The sequence below is a fragment of the Nycticebus coucang genome, chromosome 21 (genome assembly GCF_027406575.1).
Source record: "Nycticebus coucang isolate mNycCou1 chromosome 21, mNycCou1.pri, whole genome shotgun sequence".
In the NCBI taxonomy this organism is placed as follows: domain Eukaryota; kingdom Metazoa; phylum Chordata; class Mammalia; order Primates; family Lorisidae; genus Nycticebus; species Nycticebus coucang.
The window spans coordinates 9471633-9499145 of NC_069800.1; the positions used below are offsets into that span (position 1 = coordinate 9471633).

The 27513-nt window shown below is 36.2% G+C and overlaps 1 protein-coding gene and 1 pseudogene across 1 annotated transcript in view; both read right to left on the reverse strand.

Moving 5' to 3' along the window:
- The window catches only part of LOC128573444 (ankyrin repeat domain-containing protein 26-like), a 122813-nt gene that overhangs the window by 34055 nt on the left and 61245 nt on the right, over positions 1–27513 (reverse strand). Inside the window, exons 6-7 of the mRNA XM_053573719.1 lie at positions 15831–15904; positions 5230–5396 (exon numbers count right to left, since the gene is read on the reverse strand). Coding sequence (XP_053429694.1) covers positions 5230–5396; positions 15831–15904 — 241 coding nt within the window. The remainder of the gene's footprint in view (positions 1–5229; positions 5397–15830; positions 15905–27513) is intronic.
- On the reverse strand, positions 23423–25777 carry LOC128574064 (protein lin-54 homolog; annotated as a pseudogene).

Consider the following 27513-nt stretch of genomic DNA (forward strand, 5'->3'; position numbering starts at 1 on the left):
TGTGATGTGTGCTATTCTCATTGGGGTTAGGTGGTATCTCAGGGTAGTTATGATTTACATTTTTCTGATGATCAGGGAAGATGAGCATTTTTCAAATGTTTCTTAGCCATTTGTCTGTCTTTGTCAGAGAAGGTTCTGTTTGTGTCTCTTGCCCCGAGGTAGATGAGATTGTTTACTCTTTTTCTTTCGATTAACTTGAGTTCTCTGTAGATTCTAGTTATCAGTCCTTTGTCAGATTCATGCCCTGGCAAATATCTTTTACCATTCTGAAGATTATCTTCTTGCTTTCCTTGTTGTGTCCTTAGTGATGCAGAAGATTTTCAGCTTAATTAAGTCCATTTGTTAATTTTTGTTGTTGTTATGATGGGCCCTAAAGGCTTTGTCATAAAATTTTTCCCTAGCTCAACATCATCAAGAGTTTCCCCCTACATTTTCTTCTAAGATCTTTATCATTTTGTGTCTTAGATTGAAGTCTCTTATCTATCTTGAGCCAATTTTTATAAGGGGTGAAATGTGTGGGGCAAGTTTCAGTCTTTTCATGTGGTTATGTAGTTTTCCCAGCACCATTTTTTGAAAATTAGTTATTTTCCACACTGTGTATTTTTGTTTGGTTTATCAAAGATCAGATGGCAAGAGGAGATTGGTTTGATCTCTTGGTTTTAAATTTGGTTCCATATGTCTATGTCTCTATTTGTGTGCCAATGCCATGGTGTTTTGTTTATGGCAGATTTGTAATATAGCCCAAAGTCTATTAGGGTGATGCCTCTGACTTTGTTTTTATTACTAAGAATAGCCTTAGCTATATTGCTTGTTTTTTGGTTCCATAAAAAATGAAGTACTATTTTTTCCAGTTGTTCAAAATATGTCAGTATTTTAATCCCCATTGCCTCAAATTTGTAGATTACTTTGTGTAGAATAGGCATTTTGGCAATGTTGATTCTTCCCAGCAAAGAGCATGGTATGTTCTGCAATTTGTTAGTATCTTCTGCAATTTCTTTTCGTAGGGTTTCATAATCTTTTGTGCAAAGATAGTTCACCTCTTTTGTTAGGTATATTCTTAAATATTTAATTTTCTTTGAAGATACTCTGAAGGGAATTATGTCCATGATTTGCTTCTCAATCAAGAGAAGCTGAACTTAGTTGTTACTGGCATATACAAGGCTACTGATCTTTGGAAATTGATTTTATACCCTGAGACATTTCTGGTATTTCCTGATAACTTCCAAGAGTGTTTGGTTGAGTCTCCAGGTTTTCTAAATATAACAGTATATCAGCAGGAAAGAGGGAGAGTTGGACCTCCTCTGCTCCCATTGGGATGTCATTTATTTCTTTCTATTGCCTGATTGTATAGGCTAGAATTTCTAGAACTCTGTTGAGTAATAGTGGTGAGAGTGTGCATCCTTGTCCGGTTCCAATTCTCTTGGAAAAGCATTCAATTTTACACCATTCTGCATGACGTTAGCTGTGGACAGATGTCTTCAATCATCTTAAGAAATATACCAAATATGCCTATATTTTAAATGTTCTTGTTAGTAAAGAATTCTGAATTTTAACAAATGCTTTTTCTGCCTCTATTGAGAGCATCATTTAGACTTTGTTTTTATGGATAGGATGTATTACATTTATGCATTTACATACGTTAAAAAAACCTGCATCCCTTGGATGCAATCTACTTGATTGTGATGCATACTTTTTTTGAAATGAGTAGCTGTAATCTATTAGCTAAGATTTTATGGAGTATTTTTCCATCTATATTCATTAGTTAAATTGGTCTGAAGTTCTCCTTGTTTGTTAAGTCCCTTCCTGGTTTTGGAATCAAAACAAAAGTGATATTTGCTTTATAGAATGTGTTTGGGAAGGCTCCAGCCTTGTCAATGTTTTGAAATAGGTTCTTCAGTATAGATAGGAGCTCATCTTTGAAGGTGTGATAGAATTCTGTTGTGAAGTCATCTGTTCCTGGGCTTTTGTTGTTGTTGGTGTTAGAATCTTTGTTACTGTTTCTGCACTCTCAGCATTTGATATCTGCCTTTTCAGGAGATCTATTTCTTCCTGGTTAAGTCTAGGAAGATGGCATGATTGCAGCTATTGGTCCATTTCCTCCACATTGCCAAATTTCTAGACATAATTTCTTGTAGTAGACTGAAACTCGACCAATACCTTTCACCCCTTAAAATAATTGACTTAAGATGGATAAAAGATTTAAATCTAAGACATGAAATGATAAGAATCTTAGAAGAAAGTGTGGGAAAAGTTCTTGATGATGTTGGACTCGGGAAAGATGTTATGACAAAGACCTCAGTAGCAATCACAACAACAAGTAAAATGAACAAATGGGACTTAATTAAGCTGAATAAACTTCTGTCCAGCTAAGGACACAACAGGTAAAACAAATAGACAACCTTTAGAATGGTTTTACACATGTTATGAATCTGATAAAGGTTTGATAATTAGAATCTACAGAGAACTCAAATTAAATCAACATCAATAGAGCAAAAAAATTCCATCTACTACTGGTCAAGTGATATGAACAGAACCTTCTCTGAGGAAACCGATGAGTGGCTAATAAACATATGAAAAAATACTCATCTTCCCTGATCAATAGAGAAACGCAAATCAAAACTGCCCTAGACATCATCCAACTCCAGTGAGAATAGCCCACATCACAAAGTCCCAAAGTTGCTGATGTTGGTAATGGGGAACACTTTACACCCTAGCAGGAACTGCAAACTAATGCAACCTTTTTGGATAAAAGTATGGAGAATCTTCAGAGAACTCAAATCAGAACTTTTATTTGATCCTCAAATCACATTAATAGAGATATAACTACTCAGAAGAAAAAAAATATTTTTTAATAAAGACATTTTCACTAGATTGTTTACTGCAGCTCAGTTTACATTTGCCAAGATTTTGAAACAACCTGAATGCCCATCAACTCAGAAATGGATCAAGAAACTGTGGTATGTGTACACCATACTTCTCAGTCATTTTAAAAACAGAGAGTTTACATCTTTGATATTAACCTGGATGGAGGCGAAATGCATTCTTCAGTAAAGCATCAGAAAATAGAAACACAAATATCCAACATACTCAATAGTAGTACAAAGCCAGTAGACAATCTAATACATGTCCACATAAGAGAAAATCTCATTTCAGTTCAAGTTGGGAGGAAGGGGAACAAGGGAAGGGGCAAGAGAAGGTTGGAGGGAGATTGGTGTGCTCCTACTTAATAGGCAGAATGTAAGGGTACATGGAACACCTCTTGAATCCGGGACACAACTACAAGAGGGACTCTACCTAACTAATGAAAATAATGTAATCTAATTGTTTATACCCTTACATTAACATGAAATTAAAAAAAAAAGAAACAGGAAAAGAAAAGACCTGATTATCATTTTGTCCATGTATATAAATAAAGACCGAAGAATGACTGAAATTTCAAGGGAAGTATGTATTGTGTGATAAAAATCATCCAAATTTAGGATATTTTATACTCATTCACTATACAAAGTAAATATTTATGTTAAAATTTTGAATTCCATAATGGAAATAAAAGGGGAAAATTTGCAAAAACAATCTTATTGTATAAATAATGCAACATGAGATCTGTTGAATAATGTGATGTGGTTCATATTGAAATGCATAATCTTTTAAAAGAAGACTTGCTGCATTAGTAGTACTGGGTTTTACCACAAGAGTCAGTAAATTAACACGTGAGCCAAGCTCAGCCCACTGCCTGCTTTTGTCAGCAAAGTTTTATTGGATCACAGGCATGCCGGTTCCTTCATTTTCTATGACAGATTTTGGACTATAACAAAATCCATATGGCTCACAAAGTCTAAAACATATTTACTCTCTGGCTTTTTTTTTTTTTTTTATTTATTTTGTAGAGACAGAGTCTCACTGTACCGCCCTAAGGTAGAGTGCTGTGGCGTCACACGGCTCACAGCAACCTCTAACTCTCGGGCTTACGCGATTCTCTTGCCTCAGCCTCCCGATTAGCTGGGACTACAGGCGCGCGCCACAACGCCCGGCTATTTTCCTGTTGCAGTTTGGCGGGGGCTTGGTCTGAACCCGCCACCCTCAGCATATGGGGCTGGCGCCCCACTCACTGAGCCACAGGCGCCACCTACCTACTCTCTGGCTTTTTAAAGGAAAATTTGGCCAAGACTAATTTTATTAGATTAAACGACCTCTGATGTAATCATTTTTACACTTTATTGAAATGTATATATGGAAAACGAGTGCCAATGTGCAATCATTTGCTGATATTCAGACTAATTTGAGGTTCCAATAGTTGAGCACTCACTCATGTATTGAGAACAAAACCAAAAATATAATAACCTCCAACCTTCTTGGTTATAAGCTAGAATTCCAACAACATGTAGCTGCCTTTTGCAACCAGGCAGATATTTAAGCAATTCTATCAAAATTTGATTATATGTATCACTAAACTAAATACTTTAAGCATACTTTCATTGGGAAATGATTAGTATACTACAGATTCACCTCATTTTAGATTAGTATACTACAGATTCACCTCATTAGTATACTACAGATTCACCTCATTTTAGAAAATAATTGCATGCAACATTACTTTATGGGTGTGGTGTTTAAGTATTTCCTTACTGACACGTATTTACACTATATCCAACTTTTGATATGACAATGTTATAATAAACTTCTGTGATACACATATATGATAACATAGTTATATAAAAGTTCTTAACATACATAATTAGTACTATGTATTTTAACATAGGTTATATATATATTAGATACAAACATATTGGTTTATTTTATGTATATATCATAGATAACAAATGTTCTTAACATGTTTGTGTGTTTACATGGGTCATATTTTCCTGTAGGATCTAGCTGCAGAACTGGACCTCTTAGATTCAATGAATGACATATTTGAAATTTGATGCCCATTGCTAAATTACCTGTCAACGTGAATTTACCAGTTTATCAACAAATAGTGCATGACAATAAATTTTCTACACATTTCTCAGCACTGCTTTTGTTAAACAAAAATATCAGCATGACTGAAAACAATGATCTCCCATTGTTTGTAACTTGTTGTAAATTTGCATTGTTCTAATAGCAGGCAAAGGCTGAAAATCCTTAGGTTAAGTATACAACTGGTTAATTGTGAATGTTAGTCCAAATTAAAATTAGTTTTCTTGTACAGTAATAATTATCTACTATGAAACACCGCTACAGGCTCACCTGTCCCACTTTTCATTCTCCTTCCTAGAAAACTGCTGATTGTAGGTTTCTCCAGCCTTTCTTTTTTGAGTAAATCCATCATCATCACTGTCATCAGTTGCAAAATCACAGAGGTATTTAGATACTTCTATCTCATTAGCTTCACACTTCTTCCTTTGTTTTTTAACCTTGATGAAAAGTTTAATAGAAGGGATAATTGTTACTACTTTAGTCCTTAAAAAGAATTTTTTTGTTTTGATTGATTTTATCACTTTACTTTGTTATGATTAGAGCCAGCAAAATATTTTGTTATTACTTTAATTTTAGCATTACATTTGAGTATTATCACATAATTGTGAGATATAATTATAACTTTGTTATTTAAATTGTTTGGAGAATCTGCTTTATATCACTTTGAGTGAGTCAAACAGAATTTTTCAAAATTTCAAAAAGGGCCATTCTTAACTTTGTCATTCCCTTTTCCTGTTGGTATTGAATGAATTTTCACCCCATTTGACTGTCAGAAATTGAGAAATAAAAAGACAAACAAAAGATGCCACCTTCTATCCTTTCATTTATTTCTTTATATACTTATTTATCTAAAAGTATTATGGGGGTACAAATAGTTTGGTTACGTAGATTGCTTTTGTAATGTTTCAGTCATCGATAGAAGTATGTCTTTCACCCAGAGAGTGTTCACTGTACCTGTTAGATAGGTTTCTGCTTCCCCTCCCCCGTCACCCCCTGCTTCATTTCTATTGAGGTTTACTTCACATGTGTGCCCATCAATTTAATTCCATTTTAGTAGTAAGTACATGTGATATTCATGTTTTCATTCTTTAGATACTTCACTGAGGATAATCGTCCCTAGTTCTAATGGTCCCTAGTTATATCCAGATTGTTGCAAAGACATTAAGTCATTCTTTGAGGCTTAGTATTCTATGGAATACATGAACCATGTTTTATTAATCTACTCATGAATTGATGCGCATTTTGGTTGATTCCCCATCTTTGTAATTGTGAATTGTGTTGCAATGAACACTTGAGTACAGGTATTTTTTGATAAAATGACTTCTTTTACAAATTTGGAGGCATCACATTACCACCTTCGAACTATACTACAAGTATAAAGTAACCAAGACAACATGGTTTTGACACAAAAATAGAGACACAGGCTGATTAAACAAGACAAAATACCCATATACAAAACCATCCACATATAGCCACCTGATCTTTGACAAAGCAGGCAACAACATATGTTGGGGTATCTCTCCCTTTCAATAAAAGGTGCCAGTAATATTGTATTTGTATAGCCATATGCAGAAGAATAAAATAGGATCCATACTTCTCACCACTCAAAAAATTAATATAAGATGAATCTTATTTGATCATAATGTATAATTTTTTTTCTTTTTTTATTAAGTCTTTTGTACATAGATCATAAACACATTAATGCCATTTTCAGTGTGTTGATTACTTATACAAATTGGGAGTGCTTACACATCATATTAATCAATGTAGCTTTCACCTCATTTACCCAATTATATTATAAGGACATTTGTGGTCTACACATGATAGATCCAACTTGTACTTGCAATGTGCTCCATAGGTGTGGTCCTCCTTCTATCCCCTACTATCCCTCCCACTGCCTCCCTTCTACTTTGCCTCCCCTTCCCTCCTTCATCCTAGGCTAAAGTTGTGTTTCAATTTTCATATGCAAGTGTCAGTGATTATAAATTGGTTTCACAGTAGTACTGAGTATATTGTATACTTTTATTTTCATTCCTGAGATACTTTACTAAGAATAATATTTTCCAGCTCCATCCATGTAAACATAAAAGAGGTAAAGTCTCCATTTTTTTTTTACTGCTGCATAGTACTCCATGGTATACATATACCACAATATATTAATCCATTCATGGGTCCATGAGCACCTGGGCTTCTTCTATGAGTTGGCAATTAAGAATTGAGCTGCAATGAAAAATCTGGTGCAAATATCTTTATTGCCAAATGATTTTTGGTCCTTTGGATATACACCTAGAAGAAGAATTGCAGGATCAAACGGTAGGTCTACATTTAGATACCTGAGTGTTCTCCAAACTTCCTTCCAAAAGGAACATAATAGTTTGCATTCCCACCAGCAGTGCAGAAGTCTTCCCTTTTCTCCACATCCACGCCAAAATCTGTTGTTTTGGGATTTTGTGATGTGGGCTACTCTTACTGGAGTTAGGTGGTATGTTAGAGTAGTTTTGATTTGAATTTCCCTAATGATTAAAGATGATGAGCATTTTTTTCATGTATCTGTAGGCCATGCATCTGTCTTCTTCAGAGAAGCTTCTGTTCACGTTTCTTGCCCACAATGAAATGGGATCACTTGTTTTTTGCTTAGTAAGAAGTTTGAATGGATTCTCTGTGGATTCTGGTTCTTAGACCTTTGTCAGTAGTATAACTTGCAAAAACCCTCTCCCGGGCGGCGCCTGTGGCTCAGTGAGTAGGGCGCCAGCCCCGTATGCCGAGGGTGGTGGGTTCAAAAACAGCCCCGGCCAAACTGAAACCAAAAAATAGCCGGGCGTTGTGGCAGGCGCCTGTAGTTCCAGCTGCTCGGGAGGCTGAGGCAAGAGAATCGCCTAAGCCCAAGAGTTAGAGGTTGCTGTGAGCCGTGTGACGCCACGGCACTCTACCCGAGGGCGGTACAGTGAGACTCTGTCTCTACAAAAAAAAAACAACCCTCTCCCATTATGAAGGCTGTCTATTTGCTTTACTTAGTGTGTTCTTGGCAGTGCAGAAGCATTTGATTTGATCAGATCCCAGTATTGTATTTTTGATGGTGCTTCAATTGCCTGGGGTGTCTTCCTCATGAAGTATTCTCCCAGGCCAATTTTTTCAAGCATTTCCCTTGCACTTTCTGTAAGAATATTAATAATTTCATGTTTTAATTATGAGTCTTTTAACCAGTAAGAGTCAATTTTGTTAAAGGAGAAAGGTGTGGATCCAGTTTCAGTCTTCTACAAGTTTCCAGCCAATTCATCCAGCACCATTTATTGAATAAGGAATCTTTCCCAAAATTTATATTTTTAATATGCTTTTTGAAAATCAAATGACAATAAATGTCTGGGTTTACCTCTTTTTTTTTTCCCTTTTATTTATTTATTTATTTATTTTTTATTGTTAAATCATAACTGTGTACATTAGTGCAATCAAGGGGTACAATATGCTGGTTTCATATACAATCTGAAATATTCTCATCTAACTGTTCAACGTAGCCTTCATGGCATTTTCATGGTTATTGTATATAGACATTTGTATTCTACCTTTAGTAAGTTTCGCCTGTACCCATTCTGAGATGCACCGTAAGTGTGGCCCCACCCATTACCCTGCCTCCACCATAATCACCCCCCTCCCTTCCCCTTCCTTGGTCCTTTCCTCATAGTCTTGTGCTTTAGTTGGGTTATAGCCTTCATGTGAAAGCTATAATTTAGCTTCATAGTAGGGCTGAGTACACATCTACTTCTCTATTTTTGTACCAGTACCATGCTGCTTTAACCACTATCAATTTATAGTATAGTTTGAAGTCTGGAAGCATGATACCTCCCAATTTGTTTTTATTTCTGAGTTATGTCTTGGCTATTTGAGGTTTTTTTCTGTTTCCGTATAAAACAAAGCACTAATTTTTCCAGGTCTTTAAAATATGACAGAGGTGCTTTAATAGAGATTGCGTTAAATCTGTAGATTGCTTTAGGTAGTATAGACATTTTAACAACATTGATTCTTCCCAGCCATGAGCATGATACATTTTTCGATTTGTTAACATCTTCAGCTATTTCTTTTCTCAGAGTTTCATAGTTTTCTTTATAGAGATATTTCACATCCTTAGTTGGATACACTCCCAGATATTTCATCTTCTTTGGGACTATTGTAAAGGGAATGAAGTCCTTGATTGTTTTTTTCCCTGTGACTATTGTTGGTATATATAAAGGCTACAGATTTATGAGTGTTAATTTAGTATCCTGAGACCTTACTATATGCCTTGATCACTTCTAGGAGTTTTGTCGTTGATTCTCTTGGATTTTTCAGATATATAATCATATCGTCTGTGAAGAGTGACAATTTGATCTCCTCTGGTCCTATTTGGATCCCTTGATTGTCTTCTCTAGCCTGATTGTGGTGGCTAAAACTTCCATTACAATGTTAAAAAGTAGTGGAGACAGTAGGCACCCTTGCCTGGTTCCTGATCTGAGTGGAAATGATTTCAATTTTACACCATTAACTATGATATTGGCTGTGGGTTTGCAGCAGATGGCCTCTATCAGTTAAGAAATGTTACTTCTATACTTATTTTCTTTCTTTTTTTATTGTTAAATCATAGCTGTGTACATTTGTGCAATCAAGGGTTACAATGTGCTGGTATCATATACAATCTAAATTATTTTCATCAAATTGTTCAACGTAGCCTTCATGGCATTTTCTTAGTTATTGTATGTAGACATTTGTATTCTGCATTTAGTAGGTTTTGCCTGTACCCATTATAATATGTACCGTAGGTGTGGCCCCACCCATTAACCTCCCTCACCCTGAATTCCCCTCTCTCTTCCTTGCCTATGGCCCATTCCCCAAATTCTTGTGCTACAGTTGGGTTATAGCCTGCATATGAAAACTATAAATTACCTTCACAGTAAGGCTGAGCACATTGGATACTTTTTCTTCCATTCTTGAGATACTTTGCTAAGAAGAATATGTTCCAGCTCTAGCCATGTGAGCATGGAAGAGATAAAGTCTCCATCTTTCTTTAAGGCTGTATAATATTCCATGGTATACATGTACCACAATTTGCTAGTCCATTCATGGGTCGATGGGCACTTGGGCTTCTTCCATAGCTTGGCAATTATGAATTGGGCTGCAATAAATATTCTGGTACAGATGTCTTTTTTGTATTGTGATTTTGGGTCTTCTGGTATTTACCTAATTAAGGAATTATAGGATTGAATGGCACCTCTATTTTTAGGACTCTAAGTGTCTTCCAAACATCCTTCCAAAAGAAACATATTAGTGTGCATTCCCCCCAGCAGTGCAGAAGTGTGCACTTTTCTCCACATCCATGCCAACATCTCTGGTTTGGGGATTTTGTTATGTGGGCTACTCTTACTGGAGTTAGGTGATATCTCAAAGTAGTTTTGAGTTGCATTTCTCTGATGATTAAGGATGATGAGCATTTTTTCATGTGTCTGTAGTCCATGCGCCTGTCTTCCTTAGAGAAGTTTCTCTTCCATTCCTTTGCCCACAGTGAGAAACTGGCTGGCGATCTGTAGTAGACTGAAATTGGATCCACAACTTTCACCATTAAGTAAGATAGACTCTCACTGGGTAAAATCTTTAAACTTAAGACATGAAACTATAAAAATACTAAATGAAAGAGCAGGGAAAACTCTTGAAGGGATCGGCCTTGGTGAATATTTAATGAGGAGGACTCCCCAGGCAATTGAAGCAGTATCAAAAATACACCACTGGAACCTGATCAAACTGAAAACCTTCTGCACAGCCAAGAACATAGTTAAGTATAGCAAGCAGACATCCCTCAAAACGAAAGAAAATATTAGCAGGTTAAACCTTTGACCAATGTTTAATAACCAGAATCCACAGAGAACTCAAACGTATTAGCAAGAATAGTTGTCTATTTTTTGAGACTTTGGAAAAATAAAAACGAAAAAGAAGTTAACTGATGACCCCATACTGAACCTCAAAGTCAAAGCAGTCTATGATAGACATACTCTTATCTAACAATATGAATGTTACTTTTTTTTGCATTCTTATTATTATTGCTCAATATTTTCTGGCAGCAATAATCTGATCTCTTCTATGAATGTTTTTATCTTTGCTTGTTCTTGATGACGTTTTTGTTTCTAGTGCTTATTTTAATCAATGCCATTGTTTTTAAATTTTAAGTCTTCTTAATTTTGTGCAGGCAAAATTGGAAAGCAAATAAACACATTGATTTGTATGGAGAAAATAAAAGAATTAATGGAGTTGATAGAAAGGGAATTTAAAATATGGATGATAAAGACACTAAAAGGAATGGGCAAGAACATGGAAAGAAAGAACCAAAAATCTGATGATTGATATGTAGAACATAGAAAGGATAAGGTGGAGATTAAGGAAATGAAGGAAACAATCAGGGAATGTAAACCTGCAGTGAAAAATATCAAAAATAGGGTAGACTATGTAGAAAAAAGAAGCTCAGAGCTACAGGATAAAGTTTTTACTTAACCCAGAGAGTTGATGAGCAGAAAAGAAGAGAAAGAAAGCATAACATGCGCTTAGAAAACTACAATACTCCATGAAGTATTCAAATATATGAATAGGGATTCCTAAAGGGGAAGAAGATTGCCCCAAAGGAATGGAAGCCATTCAGGAGACTATCATAAAGGAAAACTTCCCAAGTTTCACTAAAGACCCCCACACACCCCTTTCAGATGCATATCAAACCCTGGGTAATTTCAATGCTAACAGAGCCTCTCCAAGACACATTGTAATGAACCTGTCTGAAGTCAAGATGAAAAAAATTCTTCAAGCAGCCAGTAGTAAGCATCAATTGATCAAATTAGAATTCCAAGCAGTAACCCAAAAGATGTCTCAAGAATTCAGTGAATTCTATACCTATTTTCTTAAGTGTTCTGATCAAGAGAGGATGCTGGGTATTGTCTAAAGCTTTTTCTGCATCAATTGAATCATATGGTCTTTGATTTTTAATTTGTCTATGTGATGTATTGTATTTATGAATTTATGTATACTGGACCATCCTTGGGACCCTGGGATGAAACACACCTGGTTGTGGTGTATAATGTGTTTGATGTGTTATTGGATTGTTTCCTAGGATCTTATTGAATAGTTTTGCATCAATATTCATTAGAGATATTGGTCTCTAATTTTCTTTTCTTGTTGGGTCTTTTTCTGGTTTAGATATAAGCATGATATTCACTTCATAGAATATATTGAGAAGTATTCCTTCTTTTAGTATGTTTTGGAAAAGATTAAGTAATATAGGTACTAGTTCCTCCTTAAAGGTTTGGTAGAATTCTGATGTGAAGCCATCTGGTCCTGGGCTGTTCTTTTGGGGGAGATTTCTTATACTTGATGCTATTTCAGAGCTTGTTATACGCTTGTTCAACATTTCCACTTCTTTCTGGCTAAGTCTAGGAGGCTGGCATGTTTCCAAGTATTGGTCTCTTTCCTTCAGATTTTCATACTTCTGAGAGTAGAGTTTTATGTACTATTCATTAAGGATTTGTTGGATTTCTGAGGAGTCTGTTGTTATTTGGCCTTTATCTTTTCTGATTGATGAATAGGGGATTCTACTCTTCTACTTCTTGTTAGGTTAGCCAAAGGTTTATCTATTTTATTGACCTTTTCAAAAAACAACTCTTTGATTGGATGATCTGTTGTACGATTCTTTGGTTTTCAATTTCGTTTAGTTCTGTTCTAATTTTAGTTATCTTTTTTTTCTTCTGCTGGATTTAGGGTTGGAAATTTCTTCCTTTTCCAGTTGCTTGAGATGTCCCATGAAGTTATTGACTTCCTCTCTTTCCATTCTCTTGAGGAAGGCTTGCAATACTATATATTTTCCTTAGGACTGCCTTTGTGGTATCCCAGAGGTTCTGATAGTTTGCGACTTCATTATTGTTTTGTTCCAAAAATTTGGTAATTTCCTTCTTAATCTCATCTATGACCCAGCTATCATTCAACATGAAGTTATTTAGTTTCAATGTTTTTGTATGCATGTGAAGATTCCTGTTTTTACTAAGTTCAACTTTTATTCCATGATGGTCTGAGAAAATACAAGGAATGAATTATATTTTTTAAAATTTGCTGATGTTAAACTTGTGACCCAAGATGTGATCAATTTTGGAGGATAATCCCTCGGCTGATGAGAAGAATGTGTATTCAGTTTAATTAGGATGAAATGTTCTGTAGATGTCTATTATATATAAATGTTGAATGGTTTAGTTCTAAAATTTCTTTGCTTAGCTTCTTTTTTGTGTGAGGATCTATCCAACACTGCCAGAGGAGTGTTAAAGTCTCTATCTATTTTGGTGCAGGGGGAAATCAAATTGTTCATGTCAGCTAAAATTTCTCTTATAAATTGAGGTGCATTCTGGTTGGGTGCATAAATGTTGATAATTGAAATCTCATCATGTTGAGTGTAGCCCTTAAGAAATAAGAAGTGACCATCATTATCTTTTCTTACTTTGATTGGTTTAAAGCCTATTGTATCTGAGAATATAATTGCCACACCTACTTTTTTCTGATTTCCATTTGCCTGAATTAAAGGTGACCATTCCTTCACCTTTAGTGTATGTTTATCTTTTAAGGAAAGATGAGACTCTTGAATGCAGCAGATGTCTGGCCTGAGGTTTTCTATTTAGTCAACCAACCTGTGTCTCTTTTGAGGGCAATTTAGTGACCAATTATTACATAAATTGGATTTAATTTTGACCAAGGTACATTATTTGAACATTAATTTTTTTTTTATTAAATCATAGCAGTGTACATTAATGCAATCATTGGGCACCATATACTGCTTTTATAGACTGACACACATTCATCACACTGGTTTACATAGCCTTTCTGGCATTTTCTTAGTTGTGTTAAGGCATTTATATTCTACATTTACTAAGTTTCACATGTACCCTTTTAAGATGCACCACAGGAGACCACCAATCACTCTCCCTCCACCCATCCTTCTCCTCCCTCTCCCCCTTTCCCATATTCTTAAATTATAACTGAGTTATAGCTTTCATATGAAAGCTATAAATTAGTTTCATAGTAGGGCTGAGTACATTGGATACTTTTTTTTCCATTCTCGAGATACTTTGCTAAGAAGAATATGTTCCAGCTCCATCCATGTAATAAACATGAAAAAGGTAAAGTCTCCATCTTTCTTTTTTTCTGTTTTTTGAATATAGGCTTCTAAAGTGGTATTTTTTTTCTGCTTTTGCTGTATCCCACAGTTTCTTTTTAGCTTGTATCTTCATTGTTGTTATACTCAAGGAAGTTAATAATTTCCTTTTGTATTTCTTCCAGCACCCAATTTTCATTCAGCATAAGGTTGTTGAACTTCCATGCGTTTTTGTGAGGTTGAACGTTTTTGTTGAAGTTGAGTTTGACTTCTAGTGCCTTGTGCTCTGAGAAGATGCCCGGTAAAATTTCAATTCTTTTGATTTTGTTGAGTGTCATTTTCTGTCACAGGATGAGATGATTTTGGAGAATGTTTCATGGGATGATGACAATAATGTATATTCTTATTTTGGGGATGGAGTGGTCTATATACATCTATCAAGCACAGTTTTTCTAGGGTCTCATTTCAATCTCTTATATCTTTGTTTAATTTCTGTTTAGAGGATCTTTCCAGCTCTGAGAGAAGTCAACTAATTCTTTATAGATGGGGTCTTCTGCAGTAGGTGCCTCATGGTTCATTGCGGGGGATTCTCTGTTCTTATTTTTCAGTTTGCCTGAATTTTTCTATTGGTTCCTCCTCATGTGTTCTTTCTTCTTGTTTACCTCCTTATGCTCCTTTTTACTTCTCACTACCTCGTTTGTTTTAAAGAGAAGTCCTTGCCCTTGATGACAGTATGTTGCATGATGACAGTATGTTTCTGGGGCATCAGGTCGTGCTGTGGGTTCTTTAGGAGACAGAGAGCACAGCAGCAACCTCTATCATCCTAATTCCAAAATTATTGCCTTGGGCAATCACCTGATTGTTTTCTCAGCATTCAGATGCTGCTGAGTTGGGATCTTAAAGCTGGCTAGAATCCTTCAGGGGCAGGTTTCTCAGTGCCCCCTGACTCTAGTTCCTGTAGGTTGCAGGAGTCCCTCAGCCTGCCCCAATAGATGAGTTCTGATCTTGGCAGAAGGTATTAAGACAACAGTGCTTTAGGCTCCTGCTAAGACCTTGTCAGGACTTCCCACAATGACAGCCACCTGGCGACCGAGAACTTCTCATTATAGCTGCCTCACCAGGCACAAACCTATGGCACATCCACTCCAACCAGCATTTGAATATGGTTAGGCTGTTTATTGTTTGAGCTTACCTTCTCTTCCAAGCTTTCCACTCAACACACAGCTTGCCCCAATAACTGAAAGTTCAAGAAAGGCTTCCTTCCACAGAGGTTTGTGACAGCTGATCCCAGCCAGTCACAATTACTTACCTAATTCATCAGATTTCCACCTCTCCAGATCATAAGCTATATCCTTCTCACCACCTCCTCACTGTGCTCCCTTAGCTAGTACTCTGGGTAAGGTACAGCTGGTTTCTCTCTTTTTCCCCAGTTGTTCTAGGAGAACTCAGCTGAATGATTTTTCTGGTTCCCCAACTTGCTCCATCCCAAGCCCAGAAATTCTTTACCTCTATTCCAAAGACAAAGGCTATCTGAGTTTTCAGGATTTTTAAATATTTTAACTAGTTAAGAATATATTTTAAAGAAAATATTAAATTGTGACCTATTCAGTATAAGATGTTAGTCCAGAAGATATTTTTATTTGGACTATTCTACATTGCAAATACCATTCAAAATACCATTGCAAAAGAAAGCAATATTAAATCAGAAATCTAAAATTAAATTGTTTCATACCTGTGACTGTTTATTTTTATTTCCTTCATGACTTTCTTTCTCTTCATCTGATGACATCTGCAAGGCTGGCTCTACTGATAGACCATACATTTAGTTAAGTGGACCACAGTTCAACAAAATTGACATTGTTTGATAAAAAGGGGTAAAAAAGTAATTTATGTGTAAATTGAGAGTTTATGTTAAGCTTAATCTTTAGCCAAATATTTACTTCTGTAAAAAAAATAAAATAAAATACTTCTAATTATCCAAAACTTTGCAAAACAACCCAGAGGGCACTAGATGTCACTAGGTTCAACAAATACAGACATATCACAGATTTACTCACAGATTTTTCCACCTAATGTATACACACATAATGTCAGAAGAAAAACAGAATTTAAATATACAATACACACATATGAAATAACATTGTGGATTGTTCTCTATTTCATAATAGTACCTTTGAAAAGCATGTTGTGCATGTTGTTTTATTAATAATTCACAAATTTCTGTTACTTTTTGTATTTTCATCATTGTGCATCCTGTTTGTTACATGTGAAAAGATTTACTGTGATATTATAACAATTTTATTTTATCTTTTAAGGCCTTAGACTGCAACATGAAGCCTTCATTGATTCCTGCTGTTTCTCCAGATAAATAGGCATCTTCTCCCTCAGGGTGGCCTTAGTACTCTAGTGTCATCTCTACTTCAGTGTTTCTACCTAAACTGTAAGTCGTTTCTTGCCATGTCTCTACCCTTTCCCCTGGACTATAAGCACAATATTTCAAAACTTCTGGAACAGTCTTTATCTGTTTTACTCAATAATTATTGATGCTCTGGCTGGAAGGAATATAAATAAAACTGTCAAAAATGAGTTTTTCAGAGATCATGTCTGAGCTGATACTTATAATGTTAGATGAGCCAAATTAAAGGGCATAGGGGCCAGGAAACAATGAGAGCAGGACAGAAAGCAGGAGAGAGAGGAAACAATTCCTGAAGAAACATATGTATATGTATTTGTCTGCAGTAGAGGGATTGGTGAGCCAGGCATTCTAGAAGCTCAGGAATGCCAGAAAAAAATGCCGACAAGAAGGGATAGCAGAAATCCTTCTATGAAATTTCATGGCGCTTGGATGTTAATATTTCAAAGAGATATTAATTATCCCATTTTCACTTAAGTAAATCACTCTAAACTCTATATGGAAGATGAATTTCAGAACAACACAAGTGAATGGCAGAAAATGAATTACAAGGACATATTGGAAAATAAAGGCAATGTGGGCCTGAAATAAGTGAATGTTTATGGAAATATTTTGGATATCAAATATCAGTGTCCCATATAGGATGCATGTTTTTATAAAATAAATGAACATATAAATCTTGGTTTTGTATTTTAATTTTTTAAATATTAATAAACAATACAATAAATATCTGTGGATACACCTATATAATACAAAAGCCATTATGACTATCATTCATATATATATATATATATATACACACACACTATATATATGAATATATATAAAAAAGCATTCGAACAGTTTGATGTGGAAAGCAATATGACAGAAATAAACAAAGAAAAGTAAGGGAACATACATTTAGTACAACATCCACTTAAGATTTCCAAAGTATTTCAGAGGAAAACCACTCAAACACGGCAGTGCGCATATGGCAATGTGAATGGTGTCTTTAATCAGAGGAGCAAATCATACCCCTGAGAGAACAAATGACAAGACTGATGGCAGAAGCCTTTAGCATAGCTTTAATGCGACACAAAAGCATCATTTATGCACGTAAGTAATCATCTGATCTTTGTTTTGTTATTTATAAAGGACACACTTCTAATGACAGTAGGGTTGAATCTATAATATATTTCTCTTAGAGAAAGTATTTTTAATAGAGCAGCATGGATGTACACTTGTAGAATAATAGTTAATATAAACATTCTCTTTGTTCCATATCCATGTAAGCTGCAGATACACCTACATTTCTTCTACCATCTACTTTTGCCATCTAAGAGTTTCATTACCCACTCACCTAAGGACATATAAAATACATCAAAGAAATTATGAACAATACATTTCAAGTATCAAAACATTTATCCAAAAAGAAAAAAAATTGAGATTTCACAGAATTATATGAAATTAATAACCTTTTACATTTCAAAATAAAAGCAATATTTGGTAAAAATAAGAAAGTTTTGAAAAAAACATGAATACATAAATATATATACACACATATATATTTAATTAAGTCACTTGTACATAGATCATAAGTACATTTATGCCAAATGGGATTCCATGTGTTGATTATTGGTACAAACTGGAGTGCTTACATCCTACTAATCAACATAACCTTCACCTCATTTCCCCAATTGCAGCATTAAGACATTTGTGTCTTAATGATAGATCCAACTTGTACTTGCAATATGCTCCATAGGTGTGATCCCCCTACTAACCCTCCCTCCATCAACCCATCTCCCTCCTTTCTCTTCTCCCTCCCCTTCCCTATTTCATTCTAGGCTAAAGTTGTGTTTCATTTTTCATATACAAGTGTGAGTGATTATAAATTGGTTTCACAGTAGCACTGAGTACGTTAGATTTTTTTTTTCCATTCCTGAGATACTTTACTAAGAAGAGCATTTTACAGCTCCAACCATGTAAACATAAAATAGGTAATGTCTCCATTTTTTTTTTTAATGCTGCATAGTATTCCCTGGTATACTGGCTGGCAACCTGTAAAAGACTCAAACTGGACCAACACCTTTCTCCTCTAACAAATATTGACTCTCACTGGTTAAAGGACTTAAACTTAAGACATGAAACTATAAAAAATTCATTGAGAGAGTGCAGGGAAATGCTTGAAAAAATTGGCCTGAAAGAATATTTGATGAAGAGGACACCCCGAGCAATTGAAACAACATCAAAGATACATTACTGAGATCTGATCAAATTAAAAAGTTTCTGCACTGCCAAGAAAACAGTAAATAAAGCAAATAGCGTCAAAATGGGAGAGGATTTTTGCAAGTTATATTTCTGACAAAGGTCTAATAACCTGAATCCACAGAGAACTCAAACATATGACTAAGAAGAAAAAAAAAAGTGATTCCATTTAATTGTGGGCAAGAGACATGAACAGAAGCTTCTCTGAAGATAGGCAGATGGTCTACAGACACATGAAAAAATGCTCACCATCTTTAATCATCTGAGAAATGCAAACAAAAACTACTCTGAGATACCATCTAACATCACAAAATCCCCAAACTCTAGATGTTGGCGTGGTTGTGGAGAAAAGGGAACACTTTTGCACTGCTGCTGGGAATGCAAGCTAGTACATTCCTTTTGGAAGGAAGTTTGGAGAACACTCAGGGATCTAAATGTACACCTGACTTTTGATCCTGCAATTCCTCTTCTAGGTGTATATCGAAAGGACCAAAAGTCATTTGGCAATAAAGATATTTGCACCAGATTGTTCAATGCAGCTCAATTCATAATTGCCAAGTCATGGAAGATAATTACATTTTTATAAAATTAGTTTCCTTTGGTATATCCTACTAATCTTTTAAGATCTTTGGAAAATAGTCATTTTATAGAACAGAAAATCTGTATTAAAAAAGCAGCCACTGCTTGTATGCAAATTAGTCTTATTTGATAACGTAATATCAATGCAACATGCATCTCTGATGCCTGGCATTTGTGAAGAGGAGACATGCATCTCTCTGCTTTACCACAATTCCAGCACTCTCCTGCTTCTAGTGATCTCTGGGGCAGCAACAATCTATCTTGTGTGACTGCCAGTTTCCTAAATCCACCTTGGTCAGTACTCTCAAGTTTCCTCATCATTAACTACAAAATTACCTAGTTAACTTTCTTCTTTCCACTCTCTTTCCCTACCCAGAATGTCTCTTCCCTTCAAAAAGTATTCTGTAACCCTGTGGTCTTCCATTGTTTTCATGGATTATTTCTGCCATTTCTTCCCTCTTCATTTAGCAAAACGATCTCACATTTATAACTTGATTTCTTTGTTTCTTTGCTCCTTCTCCTCCAGCTAAACTCATGCTCAGAAATAAGAGCAAAATAATGCCTTTTCTTGATCCTGCTATGGTGAAACTGTTCTTCCAGGCTTTTTTTCCAGATTTCTCTATAGGCAAGTGTATACCCTGGCTACTCATGGGGATCCAAGGACCAGCAGCCTCAGCGTCACTTGTGTGTGTTAGAAATGAAGATACCTAGACCTACTGAATCACAAAGTGCATTTTTAACCAGGTATCCAGGAGATATCAGAAAGTTTGAGAAGCTCTGGTCTGCAGTGATTTGCGTCCACATTTCCTTACCTGAGCTTCCCCTTTAGAATCTCACCACCAGTCCCTCCGTGTAACATACTCCAAGATGAAAAGGCATCACAAATCATCAAGTTTCTGATGGACTTTTTATCAGGCTATACTTTCCAATATATCTTCATAACTAACCCTCTTCTCTCCATTCTAGCTTCCTTATTGTGAAGTATATGATACTACTGTTCAGTAAAGTAAAATAGTTTATATGACACTGAATTATAGACATTTGTGCCTGATCCTATGCTTCCTTTCCTCTGTGTTAGATGAAACACACCTCTGCATGATCAGAGACTTCAGTCTTTCATGCCTCCCTAACAGTGAGGAACATGGGAGCAGCGAGGGTATGTGCTCTCTGTCTCTGACACATTTTGAAACTGGGAGCTCACTTTATATTCTTGCCACCTTTGTAATGCCCTGTTCCACTTTGCACTAAGAAATTACTTTTTTTTCCTGTGTACTCAATTTTAATTTAAGGACAATTAATGAAATTAAGGACATGGTGGGGGTAGGGAAAGTGGAGAGCAGAGAGAGAAAGGAGGGAGGTGTGGGGAAAAGAATAGTAGAAGTGGGGAGGAGGGGGAGGTGGAGCCTTGGTGTGTTCCACACCTTTTAGGGACAAGATAGGATTGCAAGAGGGATTTTGCCTAACAAATGCAATCAGTGTAACCTGGTTTCATGTACTCTCAATGAATCCTTAACATTAAAAAAAAATGAAATTGATTTAAGACAGTATAAAAGTTAAATTTTTTTGTATTACTAATTGGCTGTCCTGTTTCTACAGTGTAGAAAATTGTATTCTTTGAATAGCTCTAACAAATATAAATTTAATCTTTCTACTTTGTGATAGAATTAGAGCTAAAAAATTATATGCCCAACCCTCTTCAAGTATTTTTTAAAATTGTTGAATTAATATAGCTACTTCTTTTGTTCAGCAATTTGATGCAAATGCTTAAATACAAAATGTTCAGTACAGAGGAAGGAAATGGCTTAGTATTTTACAAAGCTTCTTGAAAATCAGAAAAAACTGGTAGCATTTGATTGCACCTCAAAATTTCTATAAGCAAACACTCTTAAACAATGCCACCACATATAATCTACAATTGTAAACAAAATTTCACATTTTCTTCACACTGTATAGAAATACACATCACAAATGTGCAATTAGAATTAATACAGAATATTTGCAAAATGAACAAAATTTAGGCCTAGACCAAAAACATATTCCGATTTGTTGAAAATAAGTTGACTAGACATTATTTTATCATCTTACGCTAATTTACATTTATAAAAATTTTAATTAAACATACTAGATTGAGGTGCTAAGAATGTGTGCACTATCTATACTTAAAGTCAATGCCCTATAATTTTATAAATCCAAATTTCAAAAGGAAGGATTCTGTTTATTGAATAATGGAATCCTCTTTTGGATCACTTAGTTTCTACTGCCTATATCAGGCCCGTTCATATGAATGTATATTCTCACTACATACAGAAACACTATAGAGTCCCTTTAGGAACTGCAATAATCATACATGAATAATTACTGAGGATTAAGGTACCTAACAAAATTACTGAATTCCAACATGGTCTTTTTATTGTTATAAACCAAGAGTCCCATTACAACACACTCCTAAATTCAGAGTTTTAGAATTACTGAAAATGATTTAGATTATTTGAGTAATTATACTCATACCTTCCGCTTACCCAAATAACTGAGTAAAATCATGCTACATTAAACTTCCATTATAAAAACAAACCAATAGAGCAATGGACAACACGCCTGACTGCTGTTATAAAAAGAATTTTTCCCATTATAATTTTGAAGGCTTTGTCGGGAAGCCCATTTCAGTAAATCAAGTAAGAGTCATGTATTGATTTGAAACTTCTTAGTTCAAAAGTTTACAAAGAGAAATATTTGTATAGATGAAAAATCCTTCTCCAAATTCATTTCTTACAGCTTCCTTATTCTTTATTTCTTCATCTAGGCTAAATTTTATACTTGATAATTATGTGAGGTTCTATAAAATCACTACATGATAAGTTTACTTCTTATACACACCTCTTATTTGCAAAGCACCCAGTAAACACTTTGACAATTTATTATTTCAAATACATGCCACCTCTTTGAGAGAAAATGGAGTCTTTGTTGGCCATTCCTTATCATAGAAACACATTGTTAATTCTCTAAGTATCATTTATCATTTACTGTCTTTTTTAATTTTTTTTTTTTTTAGAGAAAGAGTCTTACTTTTCACCCTCTGTAGGGTGCAGTGGTGTCACAGCTCACAGCAATCTTAAGCTCTTGGGCTTACGTGATTCTATTGCCTCAGCCTCCAGAGTAGCTGGGACTACCGGTGCCCATTATAATGCCGGGCTATTTTTTTGTTGCTGTTTGGCCAGAGCCAGGATTGAACCTGCCACCCTCGGTATATGGGGCCAGCACCTTACTCAATGAGGCACAGGTGCTGCCCCCCTTAATATTTTATATGTTTATTTTTTTCTTATTGAATCATAGCTGTGTACATTAATGCAACTATGGGGTACAGTGTGCTGGTTCTGTACACAATCTGAAATACTTTCATCAAACTGGTTAATATAGCCTTCACCACATTTTCTTAGTTATGTGTTTAGACATTTATACTACCCTCCCTCCACTCACCCTATCCCTCTCCCCCTCTTAATTTTAAGAGTGTGCCTGAGGGTTCCCTTCTGACATTCCCAAATTAACAACAAGATATTATTATTCCAGAATCCACCTTAAAACTTGATTTCTCTTTAAAATATGGTGCTTTCTAAACACAAAAGGCCATCTGAATGTTTCTCAAGAATTTTTTAAGTTAGAGATTCTGTCTGAATACGCTCTAAATCATACTCAAAGGATGACTGGTTAACAACCACTGGTACTTTGACTTTCTCTACCGAGAAAAATCATGTGACACCACACATTGTAAATTATAGTAATTTATAAATATTCTTTGTCAATAGAATCAGAAGGATAGACCATCTAACTGTTTAAAAACCTAAGCCAATGAAAACTCTATATAATACAAGAAAGAAAAGTTTAATTTAGGCCATAAGCAGATTTAACTAAGATTTAAAATGTACTAATTTCCTCATTTTAAATCTCTTCCCTTTCAATGTTATAATTTGAAGTCTCTTAAAACAAGAAGTGAATTAAAACACAGTAATTGTTAAAAAATTTTCCAAAAAATCAAGTGTCCCTGCACCTTAAATTTTCTGTACTGTACCATTTATCAGTCTTTTGTACAAGAGCTAGCAATTCATGGCACAGGGGTCATATTTTGCTTTTCCTGCTAAGTTAACGATGCTCATCAAACCTCATCCAAATCCTTTTCTTTTTTTATTTTTGGGGATTCATTGAGCGTACAAACATCCAGGTTACACTAATTGCACTTGTCAAGCAAAGTCCCTCTTATAAATGTGTTCCTATTACTCTTTCAGCTGCTGATTTTTATTTTCCCTTCTTGTCTGCCTGCTCTGTCTGGGCAAGAAGGTAGTCACACATGGCTTCAGCTACTTCCTTAGTCACGACTGTAAACAACAATTTTCCTCATCCACTATTCAAAGTTGGTTTGGCCTACTAAAGTAGTCTGAAATTGGGGAAGACAACTTAGTTTTTGCTGCTGTTTGTTGCTGTACTCTTACTTCAGCTGCCTCTGCCAAGTGCATCAATGTCTTTCTTTCTAGGCTTTCTCAAAATTTTACACCCATTATATTTGGATATTGAGGAACACATTATTTTTGCCTCATAGCATTCACAATAGTTTTTAAGACAGCCTGATCATTTGCAATTACATCCTTTGCTATGATGTCAATCTGATTCTCCCTCCTTTCCTTTCCCTATCTTAGGCTTGAAGCCTTCTGGATTTCTGTCAAGGCATGCTTTTATTGCTTTTTGCCTTTCATTTTCATGTTCCAAATTGTTATAATAACTAGTACAATTGTGGTTGTTGTAAAATTCACTATTTGCAAAGCAATCAGAATATAATGCCAAACACAGTGATATTCACACTTACAGGGCTTTCTATGCCCAATGGAAGACACAGATGGGATTATGCCTTTGAATGGAAGCCTCGACTGGATCTGGATACCAAATATTCCAACGAAGTTAGAATAGCTTGCTATACACACATATGAAGACTGCTGTAGCTGACTAAAGTACTGAGCTGGAAGCACAGCATAGCCCACAATCCCTGTTCCCAGAGTTGGGGCCAAGACACTGCCAGGACAAGGCCTAGTGGTCCATTGGTGAGGTTGGGCTGAATCTGTGGCAGTGTTGCGGCAGGCATGATGAGCCGGTCCTGTGGGTGGCTGGTAGTTATGATTTGTGAAGTTGGATTGATTGGTTGGGAGCAACTTGTTTGACAACCTAAGGCAAGATAATTGGAACGGACATCTGCACTGTGGTAGTATTCACAACCAATGGCTTTGCTTGCTGAAAAGGTGGAGTGTTTGTACTGGGATTCTGACTAACTGGCTGGGGTGAGCTACTGGTTGTGAGGCAGTAACAAGTCAGATATAATAAAACTTGTTTCCAGGTAACTGAATCTTCCGGACATTGAGAGCAGTTTCCAGAGGTGTAATTGCTTTAAACTTTGATGTGCTTACTCCCCTAACAGTGATGGTATGCACAGTTGATTCCACTGCCTTATTTGGTGATTTCAAAGGAGATATGGCTATTTTCTTTAGTGTCTGTGTTGTATAATTTAAAGGCGATCCAATAAAACCACTTTCAGATATTGTTGTGGTCTTTGATGGAGTTCTGGGAATAGACTGTGAAAGAACCCTACCTGCAATGACTGGAGGTGATACTTGAGTTGTCTGTCCTGTAACTGCTTTCCTATTACTTGGTTTTGCAAAGATCAGCTTCTTGATTACCAAACCAGAGGTTGGTATTTGAGGCTTCTTAGCAATCTGTAGTGTTTTTTACTGTTTGGTCTATAACACAAAGGACATGTGTTACATGTCATCTGTTAACTTCCTGGGGTCAGTGCTGAGACTCCAATGACAGGTTTCACCTCTGGCCTTCTTCCCATAATTAACTATTTTAATTTGCTACAGTGGTAACTTAGTATCTCATGATTGGGCCTCAGTTGTAACTTTTTGAGTCTGTTGTAGTTGGCTATGGGGTAGTTCTAGAACGGGACTTAACCAAAGTGGTTAAAATTAACTTCTGTTCATCTGGTTTAAGTTTCTGACTACAAGTTTAACATCAGCTGTCTGTGATACTTTGTTTAACATAATATGATGGACTGATATAGTCATAGGAGTCTGAGCACCAAATTTGTGAATGCCACTTGGAAAAGCTGGTTTCGCTGTGGTGTTACAATCTGCCTTAGGAATTATGGCATTCGCTGTAACTTGGTTAGTGTGCTTACTGTCCACTGTGATTGGTTCCGTGGAAATAGGCATGGCTGTAGAGCCACCAGTAAAATTTATGTTGACAATTTCTTCCACTTCTGTCTCTATGGGAATTGGGTCTTCCCCAGCTTCAATACTATGGTCACCAACTGAAGTTATACCAGTGTCCATTATCTCCTCTGGAAGCAAACCTTTCACTTTGGCAGTGACCACCTCCATGATCATTCTCCTGCTAGATAGTTAATCAGGCACAAACCCAGCAGCTCTCTGGGCTCCCACTATCTGTGGCAGCAGCAGTAGCTGCCTTGGAGACTCAGGGCAGGGACTGTTCAAATTCACTCGCCCAGAACCATTCTACCGCTTCACCCCATAATACGTAGGCCCTTGCCACCCATGCACCCTCTCCAGAAATTTTATCATTTGACCAACCTGAATCATGCCACCTAATCCTTTTCCCTTAATGTACTTCCTCTTCCAGGGAGGTCCCACCTATGAGCTTAGGTGCCATCCTACTGGTCATAAAAGCAATCAAATATTTTCCCTAAAACTCTGAATGCACAGTTAACCCTTTGCCCAGAGCCTGGCTGCCTGAAAGTCTACCCCCTGCAGAGCTCAGAGTGTTTGGTGAATTCCCAGAGAGCCCCAGGCATTGTGTAGACCTCTAGATGGCATCACAAACAGTGACTACTGAGGAAGCAGGGGGCTGCAGAGAGAGAGTGGTGTCTGGAGAGAGAGGGACGTGGAGATGCCATAATTAAACAAACAGATAAAACAGAATTCATTGGAATACTATTAAAAATGAAAACTGGGAAACAGTTTTTGGAATGTTTGGAAACATTCCTTGGAATGCAAACCAGGAAAGAGTCCTTGCAAAAAACAAAGCTAGTAAAGAAACTGTATCCAGAATATATAAAGAACTCTTAAAACTCAACAAAGAGAAGAGCAGTCTAATTTTTTAAATGGCAAGAAATTTGCAAAGATAGCTCATCGAAGATGTACAGATGGCAAATATGCACATGGGAGGATGCTCAACATTATGAGTCATTAGGATGCTGTGTATTGAAACCAAAATAGTATGCACAATGCATACACATCAGAATGTCTAAAATTAAAAACAATGATATACTGAGTGTGAAGATGCAGAGAATGGAACTGTCATGGACTGCTGTCAGGAATGGAAAATGGTACAAATACTATGAATACTATGGAAAGTAACTTAGCAGGTTCTAAAATAAGGAAATGCAAAACGCCAGGAGGAGAGTGCTGTGGGTGATGAATATGTTAACTCTCTTATTATGGCCATGGGTTCACTTGTATGTTTCAAAACTTACGATATTGTACATTAGAAATGTGCACAGTTGATCATATACTAATTACGCCTCTCTAAAGCCACTGAAAGCAGGAACAAACACCTAAGATAGTGACCGAAACACACAGAGAAAGAACAGCCAGACACAACTCTAGCAGGATAATGCTAGAGTTGAGATCTCTAATCTTATAATAATGAGAAGTGGTAAATGTATTTTCAACAAGGATTTTTAACACGATGGGATCCTCATTTTTAAAAGTACAGTAGACCCTCCATAGTTGACCACCGCCCTGCACTGACCACCTCAATTTGACCTCAAGTTGACCACACATGCACCACACATACGTATCTGTACAGTAGGCCTAGTTACTTATGTTGGCCATCTCCATGTGTTGACCAGTTCGTTATAGTCCCTTGGGAGGTCAACTCACAGAGGCTTGATGATATATATAATGGTTGCAGAGTAGAGCATGGCCTCAGGAGATGGGGTTGTGAGGAAAGCAGTTCCAAGGTTACCCTAGCATTCCGAGTGGGAGATAATGGCAACCTGATCTTGGGAAAGCGTAAGAGAGAAGTAGGGTCAGCAACACACCGGGGGTGTCATTCACACTGAGAGAAGTACAGTGGGATTGTCAGAGCTCTTTGACTGAGAGTTCACAACATACCCTAGTTC